Here is a 25,619-nt window from a genome sequence, read left to right on the forward strand (position 1 = left end):
TATATTCGGTCTGATCTCCATATGTTTGATGGTTAATTATGATGTAATAGCCTCTATTTATAGTCTGAGAAAGGTTTCTTAGAAAAAAGATAATTTACAGCCGTATTAAGCGCACCTTTGTTTCTGAGGTTAGTTGAAGACTCTGTATAAGAAGAATAAAGGTACTAAACACGTAATTGGGTCTTTTAATTAAGTTAATAGTAATCCAATATCACAGACCGTACTATTATACTTTCTTTTAAATATATAACATCATACTTTTCTTCCCAGTCTTATTTTTTTTTTCGAAATATACATTTATTTAATATTCTATAAATTTAGAAATATAAATGAAGTGGAATAGAGAAACATAATGTAAAAACTCTATTTATAGATTAGAAGGAATAGAAGGTCAAACAAGACCGTTATATTAATAAATCAGTAAGATTTATTTAAGCAAAAGTTAGGTACAATATCCAGTGATTCTTAACCTTCATTACAATTTTGCAATTAAAATTCTTAGTTAGATCTGAAGACAAAAATATGCGAATTTTTACTGAAAAATTATTTTGTGTTTAAATCTTTAAAGAATTCACAATAAGATCAAAGTTGCTGAATTATGAATTAAGTCAAGAGATATGTCATCAATATGGAAGAAGTCATTATATAGATGGGGTATAAGGTATCTACATCGATCCCCTGCCTCGTTTGCAGAAATAAAGTTGAATGATGTGGGAATGGATAAAACTAGAAACATTGGTATCATAGCTCATATCGATGCTGGGAAGACAACCACAACTGAAAGAATGTTATATTATAGTGGGAAGACCAAAAGAATAGGTAACGTCGACGAAGGTGATACTGTTACTGATTACTTACCGGCTGAACGTTTAAGAGGTATCACAATCCAGCTGGCTGCCATTTCAATTCCATGGAATCGTCATAAGATAAATATCATCGATACACCAGGACATGCTGATTTTACATTCGAAGTAATTCGTTCTTTAAGAGTCTTGGATGGAGCAGTGACCATCTTGGATGGTGTTGCTGGGGTGGAATCTCAAACTGAAAAAGTTTGGAAACAAGCTAAGTCATTAGGAATCCCTCGTATTGCATTTGTTAATAAAATGGATAGACCTGGAGCAGGATTCAGTAGAACAGTTAAGGAAATTACTGGAAAATTAAGGACAAAAGTTGTATTATGTAACTTACCATATTTTGAAAGTGTTAATGGAGAAGAACCTAGGTTTGTTGGAGTGGTGGATGTTTTACATAAGAAATTATTAAAATGGAAACCTGATTCAAACTCAACTGGTGATGAAATAGATGTGATCAACGTAACGGAAGAAGATCAAACACTTCATGAAGTGTTTGAGATGATCACAAAAGGAAGAGAATCAATGGTTGAAGTTTTGGGTGAATATGACGAAAGTATCATTGATTCATTTCTTGAATGTGATGAAGATTATAATAAAATCCCAGTTACAATTCTAAATAAAGCCATAAGAAAAGCAACCATTGATAATCAAATAACACCAGTATTTTGTGGAGCTTCATTTAGAAACATCGGAGTTCAACCTTTAATGGATGGTATTACGAATTACTTACCATCACCATTAGAAGCCAATATTCCAGAAGTTAATATTTCTGATGAAAGAATCAAAAAGAAAAATTCAGCCAATAAGAGTGTTTCATTAGTACAAGATAAATATAAGGGTCTTATAATTAATAGTAATCCTCAACTTACTGTTGCACTTGCATTTAAAGTTATAACTCATGCCAATAGAGGTGTTATGACTTTTTTCAGAGTTTATAGTGGTAAATTATATTCCAATACCACTATGATAAATACCAGAACCGGTAAGAAATTAAACGTCAGAAAGCTATTATTAATGCATGGAGATGAACCTGAAGAAGTTAGATATATTGGAGCTGGTAATATCGGTGTTTTGACCGGGAATGAAGATGAAATAGTTACCGGTGATACTTTAGTAAGTCATGGACCAGTTAAAAAGGGATTCTCAGACTTGGAATCTCATATGAAATTATTACCTATCGAAGTCCCACCTCCATTGTTCAATTCCGGAATTGAACCTTTAACCGCTGGTGATGAAGCTCATATGAAGGAATGTATCAAAGTTTTGATTAGAGAAGATCCATCGCTAAAAGTTCATGTGGATGAAGAATTAGGACAAACTATTCTTGGTGGAATGGGTGAATTACATTTGGAAATTGTCAGAGATAGATTAATAAGTGATATGAAAGCTAAAGTTAGACTTAGAGATGTGGTTGTATCTTATAAGGAAAGTATTTTAAAGAATCCATTTTCTTCAGCATCATTCAAAAATTCTGAAGGAAATGTTACGGTTGAAGTTGAAATGGATTCATTTGAAGGAAAGGCTTCTGAAACCACTTTTGCTGAAGAAGAAGGTGCAATCATTTTCGAAGAAGATAACAATATTATTATTTTGGGACCAGATTCAACTCCACCAGAAGCATTAGCAGCTATTGAAGATAGAAGATGGAAGTCTGATCATTCACTTGAAGATATTCAGGATGGTATTATTCAAAGTTCTTTAGCTGCCTTACAGATTGGTGGTCCACTTTATGGATTATCATTACATTCTACAGTATTAAGAATAAAGAAATGGAACTTTCCATGTACTGAAAGTTCAACCAATCTCTCTGAAATCTTAGATGTCACAAGAAGAGCTATCAGTAAATATGTGGAAGAAAATGAGAGTAGCTTTGGTGTATTAGAACCTTATATGGAAACTAAAGTTTATGTCAATTCAGGTGACCTAGGTGAAGTTTCTCATGATTTGACTCAAAGATGTAAAGCTATTATCACCTCATTAGAAGACGAATCCAATCAACACGATTTAGACAATGACACAGACTTATCTCATAATGTCTATCTTCCCCCTGATTATACGCTTTCTAAATCTGAAGCTGCTTATGATTTCAAACTTCAAAAAGTGATTGTTTGTGAAACTCCATTACGAGAAATGATTGGGTATTTATCAAAATTAAGATCAATGACGCAAGGAAGAGGAACATTCGATATGGTGTATATAGGAATGAGAAGAACCACCAAGGCCAGACTCGATACCATTGCCAGTGAATTTTCATTCATGTAAATAGTTTAAAACATACTTGTATATACAAAAATTAGAAATTGCAAAATTTACCTTACATAACACAAAACAAGGCGGTCCTGATGTGTGTTTTTGTTGTTTGAAAATTGCGTTCAGGAACGAAAAAAAGAAAATTAAAAATAAAAAATGAAACGGCAACAGAACTGGAACGATAAATAGATTAGACCAGATACGATAACGAGACAAACAGTATGACAACTGTTAGGGACAATCGAAACCCTCTCGTTCTTGACAGGGAGAGAGTGACATGCTTGTTGCTTATTAATACCCATCTCATGAAGAAATCCATCAATATTTATAATAATATGTTCTGTAACCCACAAGCTATGCAACTGATGCCTCAAGAAGCAAAACAGTTGGTGGCCGACTCATATCAGAATTGTATAAGAAGACTTCACTGTAATTTGACAGTGTTGAACTATATTCACGAGCAATATCATAATGATCCAAGTCAACAATCATCTCAAACTAAGGCTTCGTTCCCAATAATTTTATCAGCTCCAACAGATATGCCCGAGTTAACGGAGTTGTATAATAAACTTCAAGATTTGTATCCAGAAGCCATGCAATACATCAAGATAAAGCTTCAACAAATGAGAAGACAACACTATCAACAAGAACAACAACAAGGTGCACCACCGCAGGGTCAACAACCACCACCACCGCAATCGCAAGCACCACCTCAACAGCAGCAACAAAAACAACAAATTCATAATAGACAACTTCCCCAACAACAAATGATGAGCAATAATAATGCCATTTTGTCAAAGAACTCTGGTATGATAGGCACTCCAAATTCCAATGGTTTAGGTACTCCTCAACAAGACTTTGTCCAACAACAGTATTTTAATGGTGGTAGTCAAAGTAATATCAATTTTTCAAGTCCAATGCTACAAAACGTTCCAACGCAAGGTCCACAATCTCAAAACCCACAACAGCATCAACAACAACAACAAGTTCAAGCAATTTCTCCTCAACAAATTCTACAACAAATGAACTTAGGTCAAAGTAATCCAAATACGGGTATTGACTATCTTTAATTTATCTATGTAATTGTATATTATTATGTAATTTGTATCTATACACAATGTATCTATTAAGTTTGATCCATTAAATCATGAAATTCTTGGTTAATTAAGTCTCCATATCCACCGGAGGATGTATTAGCATATATATTATTGTAGCCTCGGTTAACTTGAGGTTGTGTTTGTGGTGGAGGTTGAGGGTGACCTTGACTAATACCAAAGTCAAGATTTATTGGTGGGGCATGGGCATTAATTGGGTTTGATTGTATGATATCTTCTCTATCGTTCGAATCATATGATTGATGTGGTTCTGGTCCTCCTACGTTAAGCCAACCTGCATCATGTGTAATTTCGTTCCAAAGTTGTTGTTCATCATCCAAATAGGTCAAACCTTCAATACCTTTCAAATCAGAATTGTAGATATCACCACTACCGCTAGGTGCATTAGTTGGTAAGGAGAAGCTGAAATTAAATGAATCACTACTTAAATTGGAAGTAACTCTTGGATCAGAAATGTCTGGAATTGGATTTTCTAATTCCACATCTGGTTTTAACTCGTTATCCAATTGATTAAGATGATCATCATTGATTTTAGAATTGGATATTTGATTCACTTCTTCTATTTGAGTCAAGTTATCAGTTGAAGCAGTGAATTCCTTCTGTTCATCATCATGTTTGACTAATAAATCAGTCATAACTCCATTAAAATCGAGAACTCGTATTAATTTTAAAAGTTGAGCTCGTCTTAAGGCAGCAGGATAATTTCCTAACTTTTTCATTTTTGTGAATATTTGTAAAGCATGATCTAAATGATCCTTTGTGGCATCATGGACTCCGAAAGATGCATTAAATAAGATTAATGTTGAAGCTGATGTGAATAAATATTCTCTATCCATCCAACCAAATAGAGCAACCATATTTTCTGGTAATAATGCCCAAATTGACTTTATGGTATTGATTGATGCTTGAAAGGAAGCATTTAATAAAAATAATACATTCTTTGAATATTTTGATAAGTCAACATATTTGTTAACAGAGTTTTGAACTTGTAATTCTTTAAGTTTTTTAGTGGCGAAATGAAATAATAAAGGTCGAACAGCCAAATTCATACCTTGGAAATACTCAGTCATCAAATTCACTATCAATCTAGTTATCCGTACGTTATCTGCAGAAAAATCGACTTTTAAAAACTCGGGTAAAGAGCTTTTCCAATTCATTAACTTATGAACCAAGTCAGACACGACAGGTAAGATATTTATGGTTGGTTGTTTGGTATATAACGAAGATAAGATAATAGCATTGATTTGAGTAATGGTAACACAGTTATTAATATAATCTGCTGGTGGGAAAATGTAGAAACCTTTAACATCATCATCATCATCATCCTTGTTAGGTTCAATATCGAAATCGATTGGCAACTCTGTAGATACACTGTCATCAGCGAAACTTAATGGTAATCCTGCCTTTGACGATAGCATTCTTTCATACATATAAACTGTCCACCAGATTCTTCTTCTATGCTCCAATTCAAATCTATTGATATTTTCCTTGTCGGCATCCACATGCCAACCTAAGATTAATGTAGCTCGAAGAGCTAAACCAAAATAGAAATAAGAAGCAATGGTACAGTCTGCTACTTGGAGATAGAATGCATATAGAAGCATTACTTCTGTACCTCCATCTTTAGTTATATTATCAATGGCTCCTGATGCGAATAAACCAGTGAATAATTCAGAAGCTTGATAGAAGAATCCTGAACCCGGTAAAGTATCCTTTTCTTTCTTTTCTTTAACTTTATTCTTTTTAGTTTCATTTCTGATTTTTTCTTGAATGATCAGCTTTGTTATATGTGAATTTGATTCTGTGCCTAAGTACATTTCTCCTATGGCAAATATCAATAAGATCTTACAAAACCAAATCGTTTCAAGAATAGTATCATCGTCAGCATCTTTCTTAATAGTATTTTCTTCTTCTATAGTTTCTTTCTTAGAATTAACATTCCTCTTTAGAATTTTTCTATTTTCAGCTGCTCTACCAGAATATAAATTTATAAGAAATCTTTTAACAAGACCTTCATTAAAAAAGTAGAAACAGCCATCATTATAATTTATGAAGGTATCCACTAATAACATTGCATATGAATATGATGGTAAGGTGAAGTTTATAGACAATCCGGGTCTAGTATTGGTCTTTGCAAGGGTGATTCTATATGCATTTCCTTCCTTTTCTAATATTTCAGTTTCTCTCTTGTGTCGTGTCGTTGTTGATGTTGATGGATGATCAGATCTTGGTGATGAAGTAATTCCACTTTGAGGTGATGGAGATGGTGAAGTAGTTGTGGACGAACTAGTTAATAATGTAGATGATACAAATGATGGAACCATATTTTGAATCTCAAGTCCGAAAAGTGTCATTGATGATGATCCCACGTAAACTTTTTCTCCAGTTCTTGATTGTATTAGTCTTCCATGTTTATCTAAGGATGGTTGGATCACCTCATTCCCAAAGTTTACCGGATGTTGTTGTGATTGCTGTGGTTGTTGCTGTAATTGTTGTTGGAATTGGGGCTGATATGGAGGTTGTTGATTTCTACTTGAATTAGTGTTATTAAACAAAGGTTGATTTGAACGAACATTATTTGAGAATGAATTCTGTTGGACAATGTTATTTTTAATTCGTTTATTCTCTTCTTCTTTTAGATTGTTTCTAAGAACAGCATTATCCTTCTTCAATCGTGCTATGTCATCATGTAACTTGGATAAATATTTCATTGAAACCACAATTTTCTTATCAGCCTCCACATATTCACATTTAGTCTTTGCCAATTGACACTTTTTGCATGGATCACCACCAGGACATCTAATATGACGGGCTCGACACCTTATACATGCCAATGAAGTTCTCTTAGGTTTGGAAACTGATGATGGTCCTGGCAGATTTGATTTTGTATTCGTGCTATGGTTAGAGTCACCACTTTCACTGGAGGTCATTGAACCAATATGTTCCAAATCTATCACTGTGAAATCTCCACTTTCACCTCCTCCCTTTAGTAGTTCTGTTTCGTTGGAGTAAAGGGCCGACTTATCAGCGTCACTCATTTATATGTTTGCAATGATTCTATTGATTTACTTTGCTGTTATCCATATTCTAATACGAGAAAAATCTTAAAAAGAGTCAGAAATTTAAATCCCATTTTTGGCTTTGTTCAGGACTGCATATAAAAGATCATCTTTAAATTGTATAACTGGGGTTTGGTTTCATCCTTCCAAAGCCTTTATAATATATAACCAATGGGTTGTTAGAGAGGATTAGGTTAAAACACGATAATTTAGGGTGATATGATAGAGTTTAATGATCTTCCAATTGAAATTATACTACGAGTGTTTGAGTTTGTATCTCCTAATATAGTTTATGAAAAATTCATCTATAATCACTCGTGGTTATCACTAAATCTGATTCAATCCCTTGCTCTTCAATATATCTTTAGCAAAAGAGTTATAATAGCTAGTAAGCAACCAAGGCTTATAGGGTATGATCCAGCTAAGATACTTTATTCAGTCAGGCAATTGGAAGATTCATTTATAATAACTGGGTTTGAAAATGGAATTGATATTTTTAGACAGTTAATGGCATTGAATTTTCAAATGAATACTTCACTTATACCTCGAGAGTTAGGTATATTGTTCTCATATCTTTACAAAAATGAAGGTGAATCACTTGTTAAGTTTCTTGAAATCCTTGCTTTTGATAAGTATTGTAATGAATTGTCTAGAAAAATAACATTACAATTGATGTACAATGGAGATCAATTCATTTCAAAAAATGCAAGAATAATTCAACTAGTAGAAGTGCTAGGTGATAAAGTAGAACGAATTTTCATTCAGAGTAATCAAACACAAACAGTGCAAAGACAGAACTGGCGACTATGGGATATTGCGTCCTCCGATATGCTTACAGATTTATATTTACGAAGAAATGGTCTTACTGATGTGGATGCCAGACACTTATTTCGATTGTTGCCTTTGACATTGAAGAAGTTAGACTTAACAGCTAACGATTTGACATCACTAGTTGATCTAGTATTGCCTCCCACTTTAGAAACGCTCATGATCAGAGCAAATAAGTTGCATAGTTTACAGGGTCCAAATTATGCCTTTGGCTCACTGTTACATACTTTGGATGCATCTATAAATTCTATTAGTGAATTGGAAAACTTATTTCAGTTTTCATCTACTATAGCTAGTTTGAAAGTCACGTATAATGCTATTCTGACTGTGCAGCAGCTGCATATACCTCCAAATGTTGAGATTTTGGCATTGTCAAATAACGTGATTCAAGAATTAAATGTGATACTACCACAAACTATACAACAACTATATATAGATAACAACTCATTGAAATCATTACCGATTGATTTCTTTTCCAATTGTACAAAGTTAGAAATTCTTGACATATCAAACAACAACATAGATGATCTTGATGAATTAGGTGATTTGCCATTATCATTACGAGAATTAATGTTGGATAATAATGAAATTGATTACTTTGAAATCACCAATGCATTCACAACCAATTTAACCAAGTTATCCATGAGTTCCACAGGATTAGTGGCGTTAATAGATATCAATATGCCGTCAAAATTAAAACAGTTGAACTTATCTCGGAATGAGATAAGTGAGATTAAGAATGTTAATTTTGGATCAAAATTGATCGATTTAGACCTAAGTAGGAATAAGTTGACCACATTTTCAGGTGATTCATTTCCTTATACTTTAACAAAGCTTGATATTAGTGACAATCCGTTTAAAAGTATTGATGCAATCTCCTTACCAGAGACATTAACCTATTTATGTTTGAATGGTGTAGCGTTAGGGACAATAAATAATGACTTGATAAACAAATTACCAAGATCTTTACATCATCTTGAATTGAATTCCACATGTTGGTCAAACAGTCAACCATTTCAAAATCCAACAGACCTAGAAACATCCTTACAAGTTAATTTTGATCAATATTTACCCAATCTTAAAATTTTATTCCTTGAAAGAAATAACATCATTCTGGTTGATGATGTAACTTATCCACTCCATCTTCAAACATTATCATATGAAGGGAATAAACTAGCTCAATTTCCGTTTAATACTTTACCTTCAGCAGTCTACGACTTACGACTTAAAAAGAAATAATCTAAAACAAGCATAACACGTTTTTCTTTTGAAATAAATAGACATAGAAACATAAATACAGACTAATTAAACAAATTTTGAGCACCTTCACCAATGTAGTTACCAGGAGGGTTGTAAGAGCAAATAACATATTTACCCCAGTTTTCAGCTGAACAATCTTTATAAGCACAACCTAATTCAGTTGAAGATTTCCAGATGATTTGAGTGAAATGATCAAATACATTGGCAGCTGCATAATTATAACCATTACCTTCATTATACCAAGCTGTAAAAGCTGGAGTGGCACCGGAATAACCAACGGCTAAGTTTTCACCATATGGACCACCGGAATGGACTAAATTACCTGAACAATCGTATTGGTTAGCGTAATTCTGGGCATAATTATATAAATCTTGAGACCAAGATAAAGCTGGAACACCATGATCAGCTCTCTTTTCATTATGATCGTTTAAGATTTCTTGTGAAAAGGAAAGATCTTGGACGGTACCAAAATTGGAAGAAGATGAAGAGGTGGTAGCTGGAGCTGGAGCTGGAGCTGGAGTACTGGTAGTGGCAACTGTTACTAAAGTGGTTGGGACATTGGCTGGAGAGTTGACAACTTGAGCAGCTACTGCTGGAGCTTGCGCAGCTGGTGATTGTTGAACTGATGTAGATTGTTCTTGTTGAACAGATGTAGATTGATCTGGATAAATGATTTCAGTTACATAAGCTACTTCTAAGTCGGGACTAGTGGTTGGAGAAACAACTTCTTCACCTTCGTAGACAGTGACATAGTGAACGTTGGTCACGTAAACAGTGGCTGCAGAGGCGGCAGACAGCAAACAAAGGAGTGGAATAAAACTCGAATATTTCATATTATAAGGAAGGTATATGTGTAATGAGTGGAAGGTGAGTTTTAATAAATGCTGTAAAGTAATGAAAGTTCAAAGAAAGCTAACACTAGTAAATGAATGAAAGTAAGAGCCTTAATCTTTTAAAAACAAACCCCAGTCAAATACATTTTGCAGGATTGGAATCTCATTAAATACCATCCACAGACAACAAACCAAAATGCTAAGAAATTTTGCAATCGTAGAATTATAATACCGTGTAGAATCTGGAATCGAAATCTTTTTTTTTTTGGTTAATTTTGTGCAACTAAACGCGTTTTCAATTTAAAAGGGGGAATTGTTCTATTTTGTGCACTGTTGACTTTTTCCCATCTGCAGACGAAGAATGCGATGGATTTAAACTATCTATTGTGATGTCTAGATTCATTTTAAGGTTGGTAGTATGGTGTGAAACAGGATCGTGTGTAGTTGTTGCAGAGCGGTGTTTCAGTGAGGGAGTGTCCCTGAGGCACATAATTAAACAGCAATTTACCTATTTCATCTTCAACAATAAAATTGTGTACACTTGTCTTGATCTGGTAAATTAAATCTTGGCTCTTTACCGTTTAAGAGAATAATTGTCTCACTAATAGTCGGTAAAACCATCTCATTTTGGTAAAGAAATAACCTTCTATCCAATTACGATTTTTCACGATAAACCTTAATAATCTCCTAAGTCGGGATAAATGATCTCATAAACACTGTCATCATTGCTGTCCTTTGCATTTTCAACAAATTGTGCCCAATTATGTAAATACTTGATACCGCATTGAGACATAAGTTCTAAATCCCCAACGACACATAGTTGCCTTTTAGGCCTTGTCATTGCAACATTTAACCGCCTCTTATCTTTAAGGAATCCAACTTCTCTTGCATCATTCGATCTCACTAAACTTATGATTATTATTTCTTTTTCACGACCTTGAAATCCATCAACAGTTGAAATCTCGATTTCATTATAAGCGAATCTAGAATCATCTTGTTCTTTTTGAAAACTCTTTTTAAGTAATGAAACTTGAGCACTATAGGGAGATATTATTCCAATATAATTCGGTGATACGCCACATGCTAATAATTTCTTAACATGCTGAATTACAACTAATGATTCCATTTCATTATATTTTGATCCTGTGCTATCCCCTATTATAGTATCCTCATCGCTGGACTTTTCTGGAAAATCTCCACCTTGAGTATCATACCAAATGCAGATCGGCTTCGTTTCATCAGTTTCAGTTACTCCTTTGACATCAAGTAAGGAAATATTTTCCACTGCTTTAAATGCCTTTAATTTATCTTGGTATAACTCGTGGGAAGGGAATTTCATAATTAATTGATTCATTCTATATTGTGTATCTAATAACTTTTTAAACTTATTCCCCTCTAGTTTTTTGACTAATCTGTCAAACAACGTGAATTCAAGATTTGCAACTTTGTTAATCGAAAGATTTCCAAGTAATCGTTCAATTTCATCTTTTGATTTTAATGTAGGGGGCAACTGTAAATTATCTCCAGCGATGACCAATCGTTTAAATCCAATGTGATTTATGATTGGTATCCAACATTGAGGCTCTAATGATTGTGAAACTTCATCAATTATTATGGTGTCGAAGAAAGGCTTTCCATCACTAAACTCTTCTTTATATAAGTTCGTTAACTCATATGAACCTGCACCATGTAAGGTACTTAAAATAACATTAGCATTAATCAATAAATCCTGAACAATTTTCTTTTCTCTAACTCTTAATTCCTTTTTGAATTGTTTTAATTCTGAATATAAGACTCTTCTTTCACTATATCTCTTACACTTTTTAATTTTCTTTAGAGTATCATTGATGTCTTTTTCAATATCTTTCAAAATATCCTTATTATTATTAGAACCACTATAATTAGTCTTTGAAAGTATATCCAATGAATGTCGTAAATTAGTCTCAAGTAATCTTGCAGGATGTCCCAATCTAATCAATTTATCAGGGCTTTTAACGGCACCCCCAACACCATTACCTCCGAATTGAGACGATAAACGTTCCAAAATTGTATCAACAGAAATATTTGAAGGACCACACACTAATATTCTTTCACCCTTAACAAAAGTTAATTGCTTGATGATTTCTAAAATTACGGATGTCTTTCCAGTACCTGGTGGACCATGAATAATAGTTATAGGAGATTCATCAACAGCAAACTTAACTGCTTCCTTTTGGGAATCGTTTAATGTAGGGTTGAAGAATTCAGAAATCTTGGATGATGATGAGTTTGAACTAAATTCAGCTTCTCCCAATAATAATCTTATTAAATATGATTTCTGATGATCTTTGAGTTCACCCAATTTTCTCAAAGTCGATAACATTCTTTTGTAAGTTACTGAATTGGATAATTTCACTAACCACATTCTGGTATTATCATTGGATGTGTTGTTGTATAATGATAGTACTTTATCATCGGTTGAATCATCGTCAATTGAGATTGTAATCGAATAGGAATTTTGACGAATTATAACCCCTTCTAATGATTCATCTTCTTTAGCTTTCTCTTTAACTTTATCTTTTGAAGCAGTAGATTTAGCTTGTTTATCAAGCTTGACAATATCGCCTACTCTTAAACTACCCACTGATAATTCATCTTTTGAGTCACCTTTGATAGCTGGATCGATGACTAATTCAATTAAAGTCTTACCACCTAATCCAAGCTTAATGTTGTTTATGATTAAATTGATTATTGCTAAGCCTGATTGTGCCAATTTCTTTGGAGAGTATGAATCTAAGTATTCATTAGTTAATAAAATATCTGATTTTTGCTCTATGTTGACGGCATTTATAAAGGATTCGACCAAATCGGCTTGATTTAAATTTGACATAATGATATTAATCTATAATATAACACATATCTGAATGTCAATTGTTAGTAATTTTGTTTGTTGGTGTTGTAAGTATCCGTTTTTCAAGTAAGGAAGTTTCTTTAAGCTTTCAGTACTATGCATCTTGATACTTGATTCAATATTTGATCACACTGATTAGACAACCTATAATTAACAGGAGCAATGATTGGTATGACTAACAGATCAAAACAATCGACATACCTTTATCCTATGTAGTGGATGTTGTTGAATAGTGTTAAAGATATTGCAATGAACGAAAATTTACAGCATTTTTTTGACCACCAAATCATTTTTGGCCTTCAATTTTTGGAGGTCACAAGATTACAATCTAGGTTTACACAAAATATACATCGTGGGAGTACAAATCATTTAATTATCCCATCATCGATTGCTACATTTGATAGCCAATTTCTCAACAGAATAATTAAGATATATATTAGACAACGATATAAACTCTAAATATATCGATCAATCATTTGACACAATTACAAAAAAACACCAATAAACAAATACAAATACATAAATAAATAACACATAAATCCAAGAAAGGAACTTAAGATAAACGTAGCATCAACAAGTCTTTAACTATTGTTGCTTTGGAAGATCATTTAAATCTCTACCAGTTTGTTCTTTGAGATATTTGTTACTTTGTCTTTCAACCATATCATAAATCAAATTCTTTTGTTTGAAATAACCTGTCATTCTAAGTAAAGATACAGTTGAATCATAACATCTTTCACCAAAGGCTAAATAGTTTCCAAACCATCTTCTGAAGTCAATGGATGAAAATTGTGATGTATCGAATACTAATCCTGTATTACGATGGATTCCAGCTAAGATGATTGAGATTAACAATAAATCAAAGGAATAATGAGCCAATTTACCAATCTAAAATCTAGTTAGTACTAATCGTAAGGTTCAATCAACGGCATTATACCAGTCATACATACACTCATTGTTGTGATAGTTATATATGTGATGAAGTAGATTGATGATGAAGCCAAAATCGTAAGTTGATTGACTTTTTAGTTATCCTTTTATTTTTATTTGACAATAAACATCGTACGCGGCGGGGGCGCTCTCTAAATTTAGTGAGGAAATTTAGTGAGACTTGCTAGCTAACATTAGTCACAACTCTAATACTCTACTAACACCAAATTTTGACTAACTCAAAACTTGTTTCAGTATTATAATTCATTGTCTCAGGAGGAGGGAACTCTCCTGTATATCTTTGCTTACTAAAAGGTTGTGTTACGTTCTAAATGATACAATATTATCAACTGTTAAATTCGCAGTTAAATGGGTGTAACTACAATTTAAGGTAAAGTCCGGAAAGTTAGAAACCCCGTAACACAAAGCCATAACTATGCGGTGATAAAAAGTAGTTCGGTCAATTATTGCAACCATTTCAAATGAAGGACTTTATTATCATTTTCTAGTATGTCAAGAATACTATAAAATGTCCCCTTTCCTTTCAAATAATTTGAGCTGAAGTTGGATTAAAAGTTAATTAATTAGACAAGTTTAGAAATGGCTGTGAAAGATTTAGTTTTAGTCACTGGTGGTACTGGTTATGTTGCAACCTTCACTTTATATCAATTATTACAAAGAGGTTACCAGGTTAAAACAACTGTTAGAAATTTAAGTAAGACTGCTGAATTAGAGAAAGATTTAATTAATTTAAACATTTATGATCATGTTAAAGGTGCTGGAGATCAGGATAAGACTTTCCCTAAGCTTACCCAGGAGATCATTAGTTCCAATTTAACTTACCATACAGCTGATTTAACTAAAGCAGAGGGATGGGATGAGGCATTAGAAAATGTTGAAAATATCCTCCATATTGCTTCTCCAATTGGTGACAACAACGCTCCTGAGGATATTATGATTAAACCTGCCGTTGAAGGAACTATTAGAATATTAGATCTTGCCTTGAAATATGGTGCTAAACGAGTAGTTGTTTTATCATCTGGTGCAGCAGTGAAGTACAACAAGTTAAAGCCTGATCCTAAGACTGGTGCTCCAGCTGTTTCTGATGAATCTGCTTTCTCAGACAAAGATCTCGTCCCCAATACTTATGCCAAGTCAAAACTCATGCAAGAGTTAGCTACTTGGGAATGGGTTAAATCAACTAAGAATCAAACCTCACCTAATCCAGTTGAAGTAACTGTTCTCAATCCTGTTGCAATTTATGGTCCAAACATTCCTGGTAAAGTTTCACTTCTCTCTTTAATGGTTATCAAGGGTTTAATTGATGGCAAACAAAATTTTGGATCACCAAGACTTTTCATTAGTGGTGTTGATGTTAGAGATGTAGCTTATTTGAGTTATAGAGCTATGATTGAACCATTTGCAAAGAATGAAAGATATATTGTTGATTCTAATCCTGATATTGATTTAAGCTTGTATCAACTTTCTCAGTTAATCAGAAAACATTATTCAATCCCACAGAATAACACAGATGATAAAGTGGATTTATCTAAATTACCAGTTAGGGAATTACCATCTTGGTTGATTAGAGGTTTATCTTATTTTATGCCTTCTTTGAGACCACTTTTACATTATTTAGATTTCAAGACCCAAACGTCGAATGCCAAAGCTGCCAAAGCATTCGATTGGGAACCTATTTCACTTAAAGATAGTGTTGTTGCTTCAATTAACAGTCTTTAATTTATACGTAAATAAATATATTTATCGTCTATAAACTATTTTCTATAAAATGTAGTTTGAAAACTATGAATGACTGGTATGCACTCTTTTTATGTACTGGGGTAAGTCATCACCGGTCCAATCTCTAATTCTTTTACTTGATTCACCCACTACGCCTAATCTCAAAATAACCTGTTTAATATTCAACAACAATTGTTGCTTTAAGAGATCATCTCTTTTAGAATATTCTTCTTGATTAACCTTATCTAAAACTTGATTTAAGTTGGTTAATATTCCAAATCTTGTAATTAATAAATCAGCACCTTGATCAATTGATTCAATGATATATAAATATTTCAAAATGAGATATTTTATCTTAACGCTTATGTATGGAGAATTAGTTAAATTCATTAACCATTCAATCACATTTCTAAATTTGACTAAATTCAAATCTTCAGTATTGACGGTACCATCAATGAAACTTTCAATCAACCAATTGATTTGCTTATAGTATGATTCATCATTTTCGGTTTCAGAATCATTTATCTTGGATAAGATAATGGATGAATACAATGGGATATCATTTGATTTCAAATATGGGTTGGATAAAACATATCTGAACGATTTTTCATATAAGAAATTACCGGGATTGGATAAGATCGGAATTAAATTGGAGTAGAAGTAATAAATCAAATGAGGAATAGAATTTGATTGTTCTTTTCTTAATGTGTTTAAGATATTGGAAATGTATACTTTGTAAATATTCAAGTCCTTGAAAGCTTCTGCGTCAGCTTTATTTTCTTCATCTCCTTCTGTAGTTGACAAGGAGTTCAAAATACCATTTAATAAAATTTTTGCAATTGAAGCAACTTTAGGATGAGATAATTGAATAACAATGAATTGTAAAAGATGGGAATCAATCAATTTTTTAATATTGAATTTCGGTTTGAGTAATTCTTCCTTATCCATTACCAACTCATCATTATTAATAATAAGCATTAATAAAAACTCTGAATCATAAACAGTAGAACTATATGAATCGTTTTCTTTATTTGCGCTATAAGTTTCAAAATCTTTTTCAGACCATGTATGGTTAAGATCAAATGAAACTGATGAAGGAGTAGCTTTAATTGAATTCTTAATGAAATTCTTATTTAAAGTAATAATGAAATTTGAGCCTTCAGGTAAGATTAAACGATCTTCCTGACCTCCAATAATATCAAGATCAGAGTTAGACATTTCTTCAATGATTTCCCAATTTGATACTTTATTAATCCATGATTTCATGGTCTTTGATTCAATTTTAATTAAAATCTGTTTGAGTACTAAATCTTCTAATCTTGTAGATCCGAGATAAAATGATACTAACTTATCTTGTAAATGGATTGACTTGGAATTGATAGTAATATCCAAATTAAATAAATTGAAAATGATTAATGATGATAAATATCTACTTTTTCCATTCGAACCATTTGGTAAGGATGATAATAATAAATTATTTGGATTGTTGATAAAGATCTGTAATAATTTCTCAAACTCAATTGATTTATTATTTCCTGATAATACTAAATCACTAATATATGATAAATAGGTTGAATTTGAAATCCAAACAGCATGATTTAATAATACTTCAAGCTGAGTGTTTAAAGTGTTATTAGGAATCAATTGCCAAATATTCACCTTGTTGACGATGTTGACTTGGAAATTAGTCAAGAATTGATTGAAATTAGCGGATAATGAATCTAACTCGGCAAATTTCTTGGTGATATATAAAATTGATTTGTGGATCCAATTAATGAATTGTTGATCCATTGTTGAAGTAATTAACTTTGATAATAATTGAGGGAATTTGGCATCCACAGAATATTTAAATCCATGTTCATTGATATATGAGAATAATAATTCTAATAACTCCTCTTTATTAACCGAATCAATCCCATTAATGAAAATATTCAAAGCTTGAGTCCATTCAATTGAATTTGATTTTAATAATTTAATCGCAAGTGCAGTAGCTTGATCGAATAACTCTTTCAATCCTTCATCCTTAGATAATGATGATGCAACGACAATTAATAATTCGTCATCATTATCATCTAATTTGAAAGTGGAGATTAATTTAATGACGTTTTGTTTGACATTTTCATCTTGAGAATTAATCAAACTGGTCAATAAATAATAATCGATTTTAGATTTGGACGATAAGATAGATTCAACTTCCTCCTTAATGAACTCTTCGCTATTATCAATTAAATTCAATTGTAAAAGATTTGATAATACTGATTGTTTAGTTTGTAATAATGATTCCTCTGAGATTGCTTTCAATTGACGGTAGAATGAAAATGAAGTAGGAATAGATCTTGATAAATTCAATTGTCCTAATTCCAATAATAATATTTGATTGTTTGAGGTTGATAATTCTAACTGTGAGATTTGATCATTAGTAAATAACCAACAGAAGTTGGACAAATAAGTTTGAAAACCTTCACTGATTGATTGATTAAACTTTTCAAAACTGTAGTTATTTAAATAGGATGCATAGATATTCAACTGCTGTAAGATATCATTAAACACTTCAGCAAACTTCACCTTATTTGATGAGATTACTCCATCGGTATGATTAATTAAGTCCTTCAAATATAATTCAGAAATGGTATAATTAACCAAATTTGGAGATGAATTTTTAGAAACTAAATAATTCCCGATTTTTGAAACTAATTCAACGATTAAGGCATCATATTGATGATTTTCATCTTGCACCACTAATTTTAATCGATTTAATAATCCACCAAAATCTAAATCTGAAGTTGGGATTTTCTTCTCAAGAGTTATTAAATGCTTAGATAAATATGCTGAAGAACTATTAATGAATGATAAGAATGAATCAGTAGTAGTATTTTCCTTTTCATTGAACTCTAAGACTTGTAAAAGCTTACTATTATCAACCACTTTCTTAACATCATCTGAAGTATTTACATAATCTTCAAATAATCTTAAGAGGGTAGATTTTGATTCACCGACAATGACTAAATATTTAATGAATTCTACCAAAACTTGAATTCTGTTCTTATTAGTATCCTCATCTTTATCAATGACAAATTTGAATTGTTCAAACACCACAATGATAAAAATACTCACATCATTATATTTCTCATGAGAGATATCAAGATACTTGTACGGAGATCTAATTGACCTTGAAATAGATTCATCTAATAAATTCCACACTTTCTCATCATCAACCACTTCCGATACTGATAATGATTCAATTAATGCTACTAATGGCGATTCAATCAAGGTTTGATTGAATAATAAACTGTTATTAGTAGTTAATTTAAGTAAAAGATTCTTAATTTTCAAATTCAATGAAGTTGATGCACTATCTTTATTAACGATTAATAATTTGATTAATAAGGTGAACAATGATAAGTTTGAATTTATTTTATTCCACCATTTGAATTCAGTTTGATTATTGGTGAATTGGATGGATAAATAATAATCCAATAATGATAAATCATAATTACTAGTTAAATTCGTAAGCGATAATAATTGATTGATTCCGTTATTGGCGAGTTTTAAAATGGTGGTGGTGGATGTATCTCTTTGTAACGATAAGGTGGCATATTTATTAAGGATCATGGTCAGAGTTAATTTGATTAATTTATTAGATTCATCACCTTTACTATACTTTTCATAAACTTGATTAAGAACAGATATATCAGGGAGGGAAGCACCCACTAAATCGATTAAATTTTGTTTATCTTTAGCATCATCAATTAAACTCACTAATGATTCTAATTTAAGTAATTGGAATTGAATTAATTGTAAGGATAATTGAGTAATTAATAATTTATTAGTTTCTAACCCTTTCGTTAAACTTTGTTTATTCAATGGGCTTAACGCCACATACTCTGCCATCAATTTCACATTAAATTTCTTATCATAAATATCATCACCATCAGACTCAGACTCATTGGCTAATTGTAAGACGTTGGAGTATAATAAAGTATAAGTGATCCACCATGAAGTCAAGGATGGATCATGATATCCTCCACCATGTTGGACTAACCAATTCATATATGGTGGGATTAACTCTTGATTAGATTTCAAGATCGTGATGATGAAATTCAATTGAACGATAGATTCAGATGGTTTTAACGATGTTAAGAAACTATACAACAATTTATTATTAATTTTGAATGATTTATTATTGATTTGAATAGTAACACCCGATGTATCTTGTTTATGATTGATATACCAGAACGTATGATTAGGATAAGTCAATCCATGAGTTGGATCTTGCACTAAAGTAGTTAAAAAGGTGATGAACCATGGATTTGAATCGAATTTTTTGAATATAGATTGGAATTTGAATAAGAAATTTTCATTCAAGATTTTACATTTGGTCGATTTTCTAAAGTTTGATTCTAATAAGATCTTATTAGTAATGAAATCCACTAATGATTTTATGATATGTTCACTATCGATATTTAAAAATTTCCATAAATTATTCATAATTTTGAAATTATTATTTAAAACATCTTTTCTATGGAAATGAGATAATTGAGAATTCAACATAATCCAAAACTTAATGAAATTATATCTGATAGATAAATAATCATTCTGACCAATTGATGATGTTTTAGGAGGTACTAACAATGTAGGTAACACATTCAAAGTAAGATCAAATCCATTCAAGAATTCAATTGCCATAGTGGAATCATAAGCTAAGACATTGGTTAACATTCTTAAATTGGAATTGGTTAATGCTGGTTTATTATTATTCAAAGCACGATAAACAACTCTAACATGAGTAGATAAGATCTCCTTATATAAATTAATGATATTTGGTTTTAAATTAACGAATTTAATCTTATTCAATAATCTTTGCTCCACATCGATCTCATTCTTGGTATTTTCATCCTCTTTCTTCTCGTCATTACTTTCTCCACCATGGACGTTTATAAGATGAGTGATTCGGGATAACTTTATTGAAATATCAATGAATTTAACATGATCATTAATCGAAGCGAAATAAGACCAATTATTTAATAATTTAGTGATGGAATCATTCTCAATGAATTCAATTAATTGAGGGATATTGGAATCAGTCAAGATCCCCGTAATAGTATCTAACAAAGTCGAATCGACATTAGATGATACCGGTTTCGATTGATGCGATGAATTATGATGATGATATTTCGACATCGTTATTTCATTATAAGTTGAATCTAAGTTTGATATTTGGTTGTAAATTTGGTTGTAAAAAAAAAAAAAATTATTTCAAGATGGGTTTGAATCGTCTTTTTCCTTGCGGCGTGGATGTAAAATATAACACATCCCTGCCGCACTATATAATGTATTTTTATACCATATAGTCTATTATAGAGATATTTATAGCACGGGTATAGCGATAATCTTTAAAAAGTGGTAAAAATGGAATAATTAGTATAATGGAAGGTAGATAGATAGTTTCAAACTGAGTAATTTATAAGTGATATTCAATATAGTTAATCTAAGTATGATTGAGATGTTTGAATATCGTTATGGTGATATATTACAGAGTATAGATCAATATAGCTATGGATTTACTCCTATTATTATATGGGGGATATTTATTTATTGTTTAATGGTTATAATTCAAAAGGTTAATTTGATCATTGGGATATGTTATGAAATGAAGCAATCGAATCAAAGTATAAAGAAGTATAGTATGACTTTGAGTAAACATTCAATTATTGGGTTGGTTGCTATTAGTATGGGATGGGTCATAAGTAAACTATGGCAGGATGTTAAAAGAGGTGATGGGATGATATTTACATTTTATGTGATATCGATAATAAGTTCGATTGTGATTGGGAAAGAGATTGATTCAATTTTACGATTATCAAATGGTGAAAGTTAAGAGGAAAGAAAGTAAGGTAAGGTATTTAGAAAGTTACAAGACTATGTATGTTATAATAATTAATTTATGGTTGAAAAAAAAAGCTGTAAGCAGTGTAGTATCTGGTCTAATTATTTAAAGAAGATTTGAACGGGTTTAATCAAGATAAGTAAAGTCTAAGCTATTCAAAATTTGATATAACTTCAATTGCATGATAGAATTCCGTAAAATTAAAAGTTATTTTTATAAATTGGGTGAAATTAAGAGAGAATATGAATTTTAGATATTTTCTTGTCAAATTTAATGTTATTAGTAATAGTATAATCAAATTATTATTTAATTACTGATAATGAATTCTCGTAAAGTTTAATTAACAGTTTACGAAATAACTTGAATTTAAACAAAATAAGTTTAATGTATCGTCATTGATTAAAGGTTAATAGATCTGATCATGTAGAAGAATAATTTAAGAGGCGCAAAGAATAAAACAATAACCCTAGATGATGGTCATGGAAACTATTAGTGATATTGGAAATGAGGCAGTTAAACACTTGTCGAATAACCCCATAGTTTTGCAACTATATAAGTTTAATCGTCATAGCCTACTTTCTTTATATATCAAATTTTAACGCTTACATAAAAGTATGTATTTTTTTTTTATTACGCTTACATAATCGCTTACTTAAGAGTTAGGGGTACTTGAAATTTGGTAGAGGTATTGGTAGTTAACAACAACCGACCGAGATATCCTAAAAATAAAAAGTGAGGCAGTGATGTAATTACGCAGTATGAGGGGAAAGTACTACAGTATCTGTTTTTAGTAACTAAATTAAATTAAACTTTGTGTTATTTACAGTTTTTGTTTGCTGTTTTTAATTTTATTTTGCTGTGGATTACTTTGGTTTGTTTACAATTCAATTGATAGAATTGATAGATACAGTTGATGTTTACATTTTGATAGTCATAATAATAATAAATGGTTATGATTACGTAAATATAACTGATTTATAAATGCATGACTTAACTAGTTATATAAATAGGATATGTGGTATATACTATCTAGTGGTAGCTCGTTGGAGGTTGACAGTAATTAGTTACACAAATTAAGACATTTTGTCCCAAACAGGAAATCAATCTTAAAAAAAAAAATGAAAATCTTTTTTTGTCTGTCTGTCTGTAAGGAACCGCAAATTAAAAATTGTCTGACTAAAAAAAATTAGTGAGTAGATTGTTTTACTAACTAATATAAATATAATTTAATCAGTTTCAAAATATAATTTTTACCCACCACCCACCACATAAATTATATAACAATACAATACAGTACAATACAATTACACTATTTGTATCTTATAAAGTGTTACCCCATTTCTTTCTTCTTTGCCATTGTTTTAACTATTACTAGTTTGATCTCATCCTTTGTAAAAAAAGTTTCACTTTGATTTGTTATATATAATCAGTTTTTTACTTGTTTCAACTAGGCACATATATATATATATTCATATATATTCATATATATTCATATATTCATATATTTTATCAACTGTTCATCTGTTCATTAAGGTTTTATTTTACTTCAACGTATTATAACTTATCTCATCATATCTATTAACTACATTCATTCTTTATTATCTACTATTACCACTTAATGATCCAAGTCAATCATGTATAAATCTCAATCCAAACATCACTCTATTAATAATAATCCTCACAGTCAATTCTCCATCACTACCCCTTTAAATGACTTATATCCTGACTTACCCCAACAATATCAACTATTGTCAATCTTAGGTGAAGGTGCTTTCTCAATCGTCTATAAAGCCATTGATAAAACCACAAACTCCATCATTGCCATTAAAATTATCGAAAAAGTAAACCTATCACCAAAACAATTTAATAATATTCAAAATGAAATCATCATTATGAATAAATTATCAAATCATGATAATATCTTATCATTAATAAATTCATATAACACCCCAAACCATTGTTTTTTAATCCTTGAATATTGTAATGGTGGTGAAATCTTTAATAAAATCATTGAATATACTTATTTTTCCGAAAATTTATCTCGTCATATCTTTAAACAATTATTATCTGCCATTCAATATTTACATGATAATAATATTGTTCATAGAGATATAAAACCAGAAAATTTATTATTTAAAACTATCCCTCATTTTAATCAATCAACTACTACATTTCATCAAAATTTAAGAAAACTGGATGATGTTTCAAAAATTGATGAAGGAGAATTTAAAAATCATATTGGAGGTGGATCAATTGGCATTATTAAATTAGCAGATTTCGGTCTTGCCAAACAATTAATCAACCCCACCACCACTACATCATCATCTTCATCATCAAATCCAACTTCAACCAATCTTAATACTCCTTGTGGAACAGCAGGATATACCGCTCCAGAAATAATCACTTGTGGAACATCTTCAAAGAAAATAGCCCTTAAACAAAAGAAAATAAGTTATTCAAAAGCAGTTGATATTTGGTCCTTGGGTTGTTTCCTCTATACCATTCTTTGTGGATTTCCTCCATTCTATGATGATGATGCCAATCAATTAACTCATAAAATCATCACGGGTAATTATACATTTTTAAAACCATGGTGGGATGAAATTAGTCATGATGCAAAAGATTTAATTTCCAAGATGTTAGTTTGTGATCCAAATGTAAGAATCACCATTGATCAAATTTGGAATCATCCTTGGTTAAATGATGGTGATGAAACTTATTTTAATAATCATAAATATGAAGTATACCCATTTGAACAACAAAAAGAAAAAGTTGTGTTGGATGATGATGATGAAATTGTCAGTAGTACTTTGTTGGTACCCTCCTTCGATATTGTCTAATCAACCTTTGATATCTCCTAGAGCTGATGCTATTAGAAAAGTATTTGACAATCCTGCCATGCATCCTCGATTAGTTACGGCTGATGGGGTTAATGATATTGCTGTACAGTTCATTGAGAATATAAATGAAGATGTTGATGAAGAAGATGAAGACGAGGATGACGAGGAAGAAGTGGAGGATCCTCATCATGTCGACCATACTTTCTCTAATCAGCATCATTTATCATTGGATAATTATGATAATTTATCCATCCCCAAATCTCATAAAGTTTATCCAAAATCACCAAATCCAAATCAATTGAATTTTAAAAATGTATTTAAAATTGATAAGAGTAAATTACATTTATATAATGATGATGATGATGAAGAAGATGATGATGACGATGATGATGAAGATATTGATCAATTAACTAGTTTAACTAAGGAATTCTCCATCAATCGTAGAAATTCATCCAAACATCAATCTCAAGAGACGACTACCACCACTACAAATGCTACAACAGTGCCTCCACCTGCTCCTACTCGTAAATTCTCATTTGAATTGGATGATGAAGATTATGAATTATCATCAACCATCTCCAATTCAAATTCTACCGGATCTAATTCAGAACCAGATACAATTCAAACCAGATCTTCATCCATCATATCGGGTATGAATGGAGATTTCAAGTTCACATTAAATCTTAATGATTCAAATTTATTATCCAGAAGAAGATCATCAACATTATCGAGAAGTAGAAATCAATCTCATCCTCATATTCAAACTTCTACCCCGGGGAATTCATCACCTACATCTCCCAATCCAAATCTGATTATTAAAAGTACAACTTTAATGATCCTGGATTCTAATGATGCCACTTCATCTCCAAGTCTTTCTGGTAATTCAAATACTACCATAAGTGCTATACTCTGAGAGAGTAGTACGGTATGACCCCCTATTTTGCTATTCCTATCCTATCTCATTCTATTCAATTCAGCTACGTTACATACTTACATTCACGGTTCACAATATTATTATTATTAATATTATTTTTATATTTATATTCACATTCTCATTTTGATTTATTACAATTTAGCTTTTTCCATTCCAGCATCTTACATACATAAAGTATATAAAATACTCTCTATGT

General features: G+C 31.4%; 11 protein-coding genes across 11 annotated transcripts; 6 read left to right on the forward strand and 5 right to left on the reverse strand. All coding sequences in view use genetic code 12, as the record gives it.

Annotated features, from left to right (window-relative positions):
- Positions 1–265: 265 nt before the first annotated feature.
- MEF2 (Mef2p) lies at positions 266–3,224 on the forward strand. The gene has a single exon (XM_064903573.1). The coding sequence runs from the start codon at positions 618–620 to the stop codon at positions 3,117–3,119; it is 2,502 nt and encodes an 833-aa protein (XP_064761668.1). The 5' UTR covers positions 266–617; the 3' UTR covers positions 3,120–3,224.
- On the forward strand, positions 3,224–4,205 carry DFJ63DRAFT_153010 (uncharacterized protein). Its single transcript, XM_064903571.1, has one exon. The coding sequence runs from the start codon at positions 3,329–3,331 to the stop codon at positions 4,175–4,177; it is 849 nt and encodes a 282-aa protein (XP_064761669.1). The 5' UTR covers positions 3,224–3,328; the 3' UTR covers positions 4,178–4,205.
- PUT3 (Put3p) lies at positions 4,206–7,380 on the reverse strand. The gene has a single exon (XM_064903570.1). The coding sequence runs from the start codon at positions 7,258–7,260 to the stop codon at positions 4,234–4,236; it is 3,027 nt and encodes a 1,008-aa protein (XP_064761670.1). The 5' UTR covers positions 7,261–7,380; the 3' UTR covers positions 4,206–4,233.
- A 120-nt stretch (positions 7,381–7,500) lies between these two features.
- On the forward strand, positions 7,501–9,348 carry DFJ63DRAFT_313462 (uncharacterized protein; the record flags this gene model as incomplete). The annotated part of the gene is made up of 1 exon (XM_064906177.1): positions 7,501–9,348. The coding sequence occupies one exon, from the start codon at positions 7,501–7,503 to the stop codon at positions 9,346–9,348; it is 1,848 nt and encodes a 615-aa protein (XP_064761671.1).
- A 31-nt stretch (positions 9,349–9,379) lies between these two features.
- Positions 9,380–10,540, reverse strand: DFJ63DRAFT_153029 (CAP domain-containing protein). Its single transcript, XM_064903572.1, has one exon. The coding sequence runs from the start codon at positions 10,200–10,202 to the stop codon at positions 9,411–9,413; it is 792 nt and encodes a 263-aa protein (XP_064761672.1). The 5' UTR covers positions 10,203–10,540; the 3' UTR covers positions 9,380–9,410.
- Positions 10,541–10,878: 338 nt separating this feature from the next.
- DFJ63DRAFT_313463 (ATP-dependent 5'-3' DNA helicase) lies at positions 10,879–13,071 on the reverse strand (the record flags this gene model as incomplete). Its single annotated transcript, XM_064906178.1, has 1 exon — positions 10,879–13,071. The coding sequence occupies one exon, from the start codon at positions 13,069–13,071 to the stop codon at positions 10,879–10,881; it is 2,193 nt and encodes a 730-aa protein (XP_064761673.1).
- Positions 13,072–13,677: 606 nt separating this feature from the next.
- Positions 13,678–14,290, reverse strand: DFJ63DRAFT_335658 (uncharacterized protein; the record flags this gene model as incomplete). The annotated part of the gene is made up of 2 exons (XM_064908239.1): positions 13,678–13,980; positions 14,258–14,290. 2 exons carry the CDS (start codon positions 14,288–14,290, stop codon positions 13,678–13,680), a joined length of 336 nt encoding a protein of 111 aa, XP_064761674.1.
- Positions 14,291–14,622: 332 nt separating this feature from the next.
- Positions 14,623–15,762, forward strand: DFJ63DRAFT_287266 (uncharacterized protein; the record flags this gene model as incomplete). Its single annotated transcript, XM_064905056.1, has 2 exons — positions 14,623–14,797; positions 14,873–15,762. The coding sequence occupies 2 exons, from the start codon at positions 14,623–14,625 to the stop codon at positions 15,760–15,762; spliced, it is 1,065 nt and encodes a 354-aa protein (XP_064761675.1).
- On the reverse strand, positions 15,743–20,971 carry DFJ63DRAFT_319183 (uncharacterized protein). The gene has a single exon (XM_064907028.1). It carries the CDS (start codon positions 20,941–20,943, stop codon positions 15,826–15,828), a length of 5,118 nt encoding a protein of 1,705 aa, XP_064761676.1. The 5' UTR covers positions 20,944–20,971; the 3' UTR covers positions 15,743–15,825.
- Positions 20,960–21,801, forward strand: DFJ63DRAFT_319184 (uncharacterized protein). Its single transcript, XM_064907029.1, has one exon. It carries the CDS (start codon positions 21,257–21,259, stop codon positions 21,638–21,640), a length of 384 nt encoding a protein of 127 aa, XP_064761677.1. The 5' UTR covers positions 20,960–21,256; the 3' UTR covers positions 21,641–21,801.
- A 1,482-nt stretch (positions 21,802–23,283) lies between these two features.
- DFJ63DRAFT_338601 (uncharacterized protein) lies at positions 23,284–25,402 on the forward strand (the record flags this gene model as incomplete). The annotated part of the gene is made up of 2 exons (XM_064908683.1): positions 23,284–24,461; positions 24,511–25,402. The coding sequence occupies 2 exons, from the start codon at positions 23,284–23,286 to the stop codon at positions 25,400–25,402; spliced, it is 2,070 nt and encodes a 689-aa protein (XP_064761678.1).
- Positions 25,403–25,619: the final 217 nt, after the last annotated feature.

The sequence above is a fragment of the Scheffersomyces coipomensis genome (genome assembly GCF_036884675.1).
Source record: "Scheffersomyces coipomensis strain NRRL Y-17651 chromosome Unknown DFJ63scaffold_4, whole genome shotgun sequence".
NCBI classification, from domain to species: domain Eukaryota; kingdom Fungi; phylum Ascomycota; class Pichiomycetes; order Serinales; family Debaryomycetaceae; genus Scheffersomyces; species Scheffersomyces coipomensis.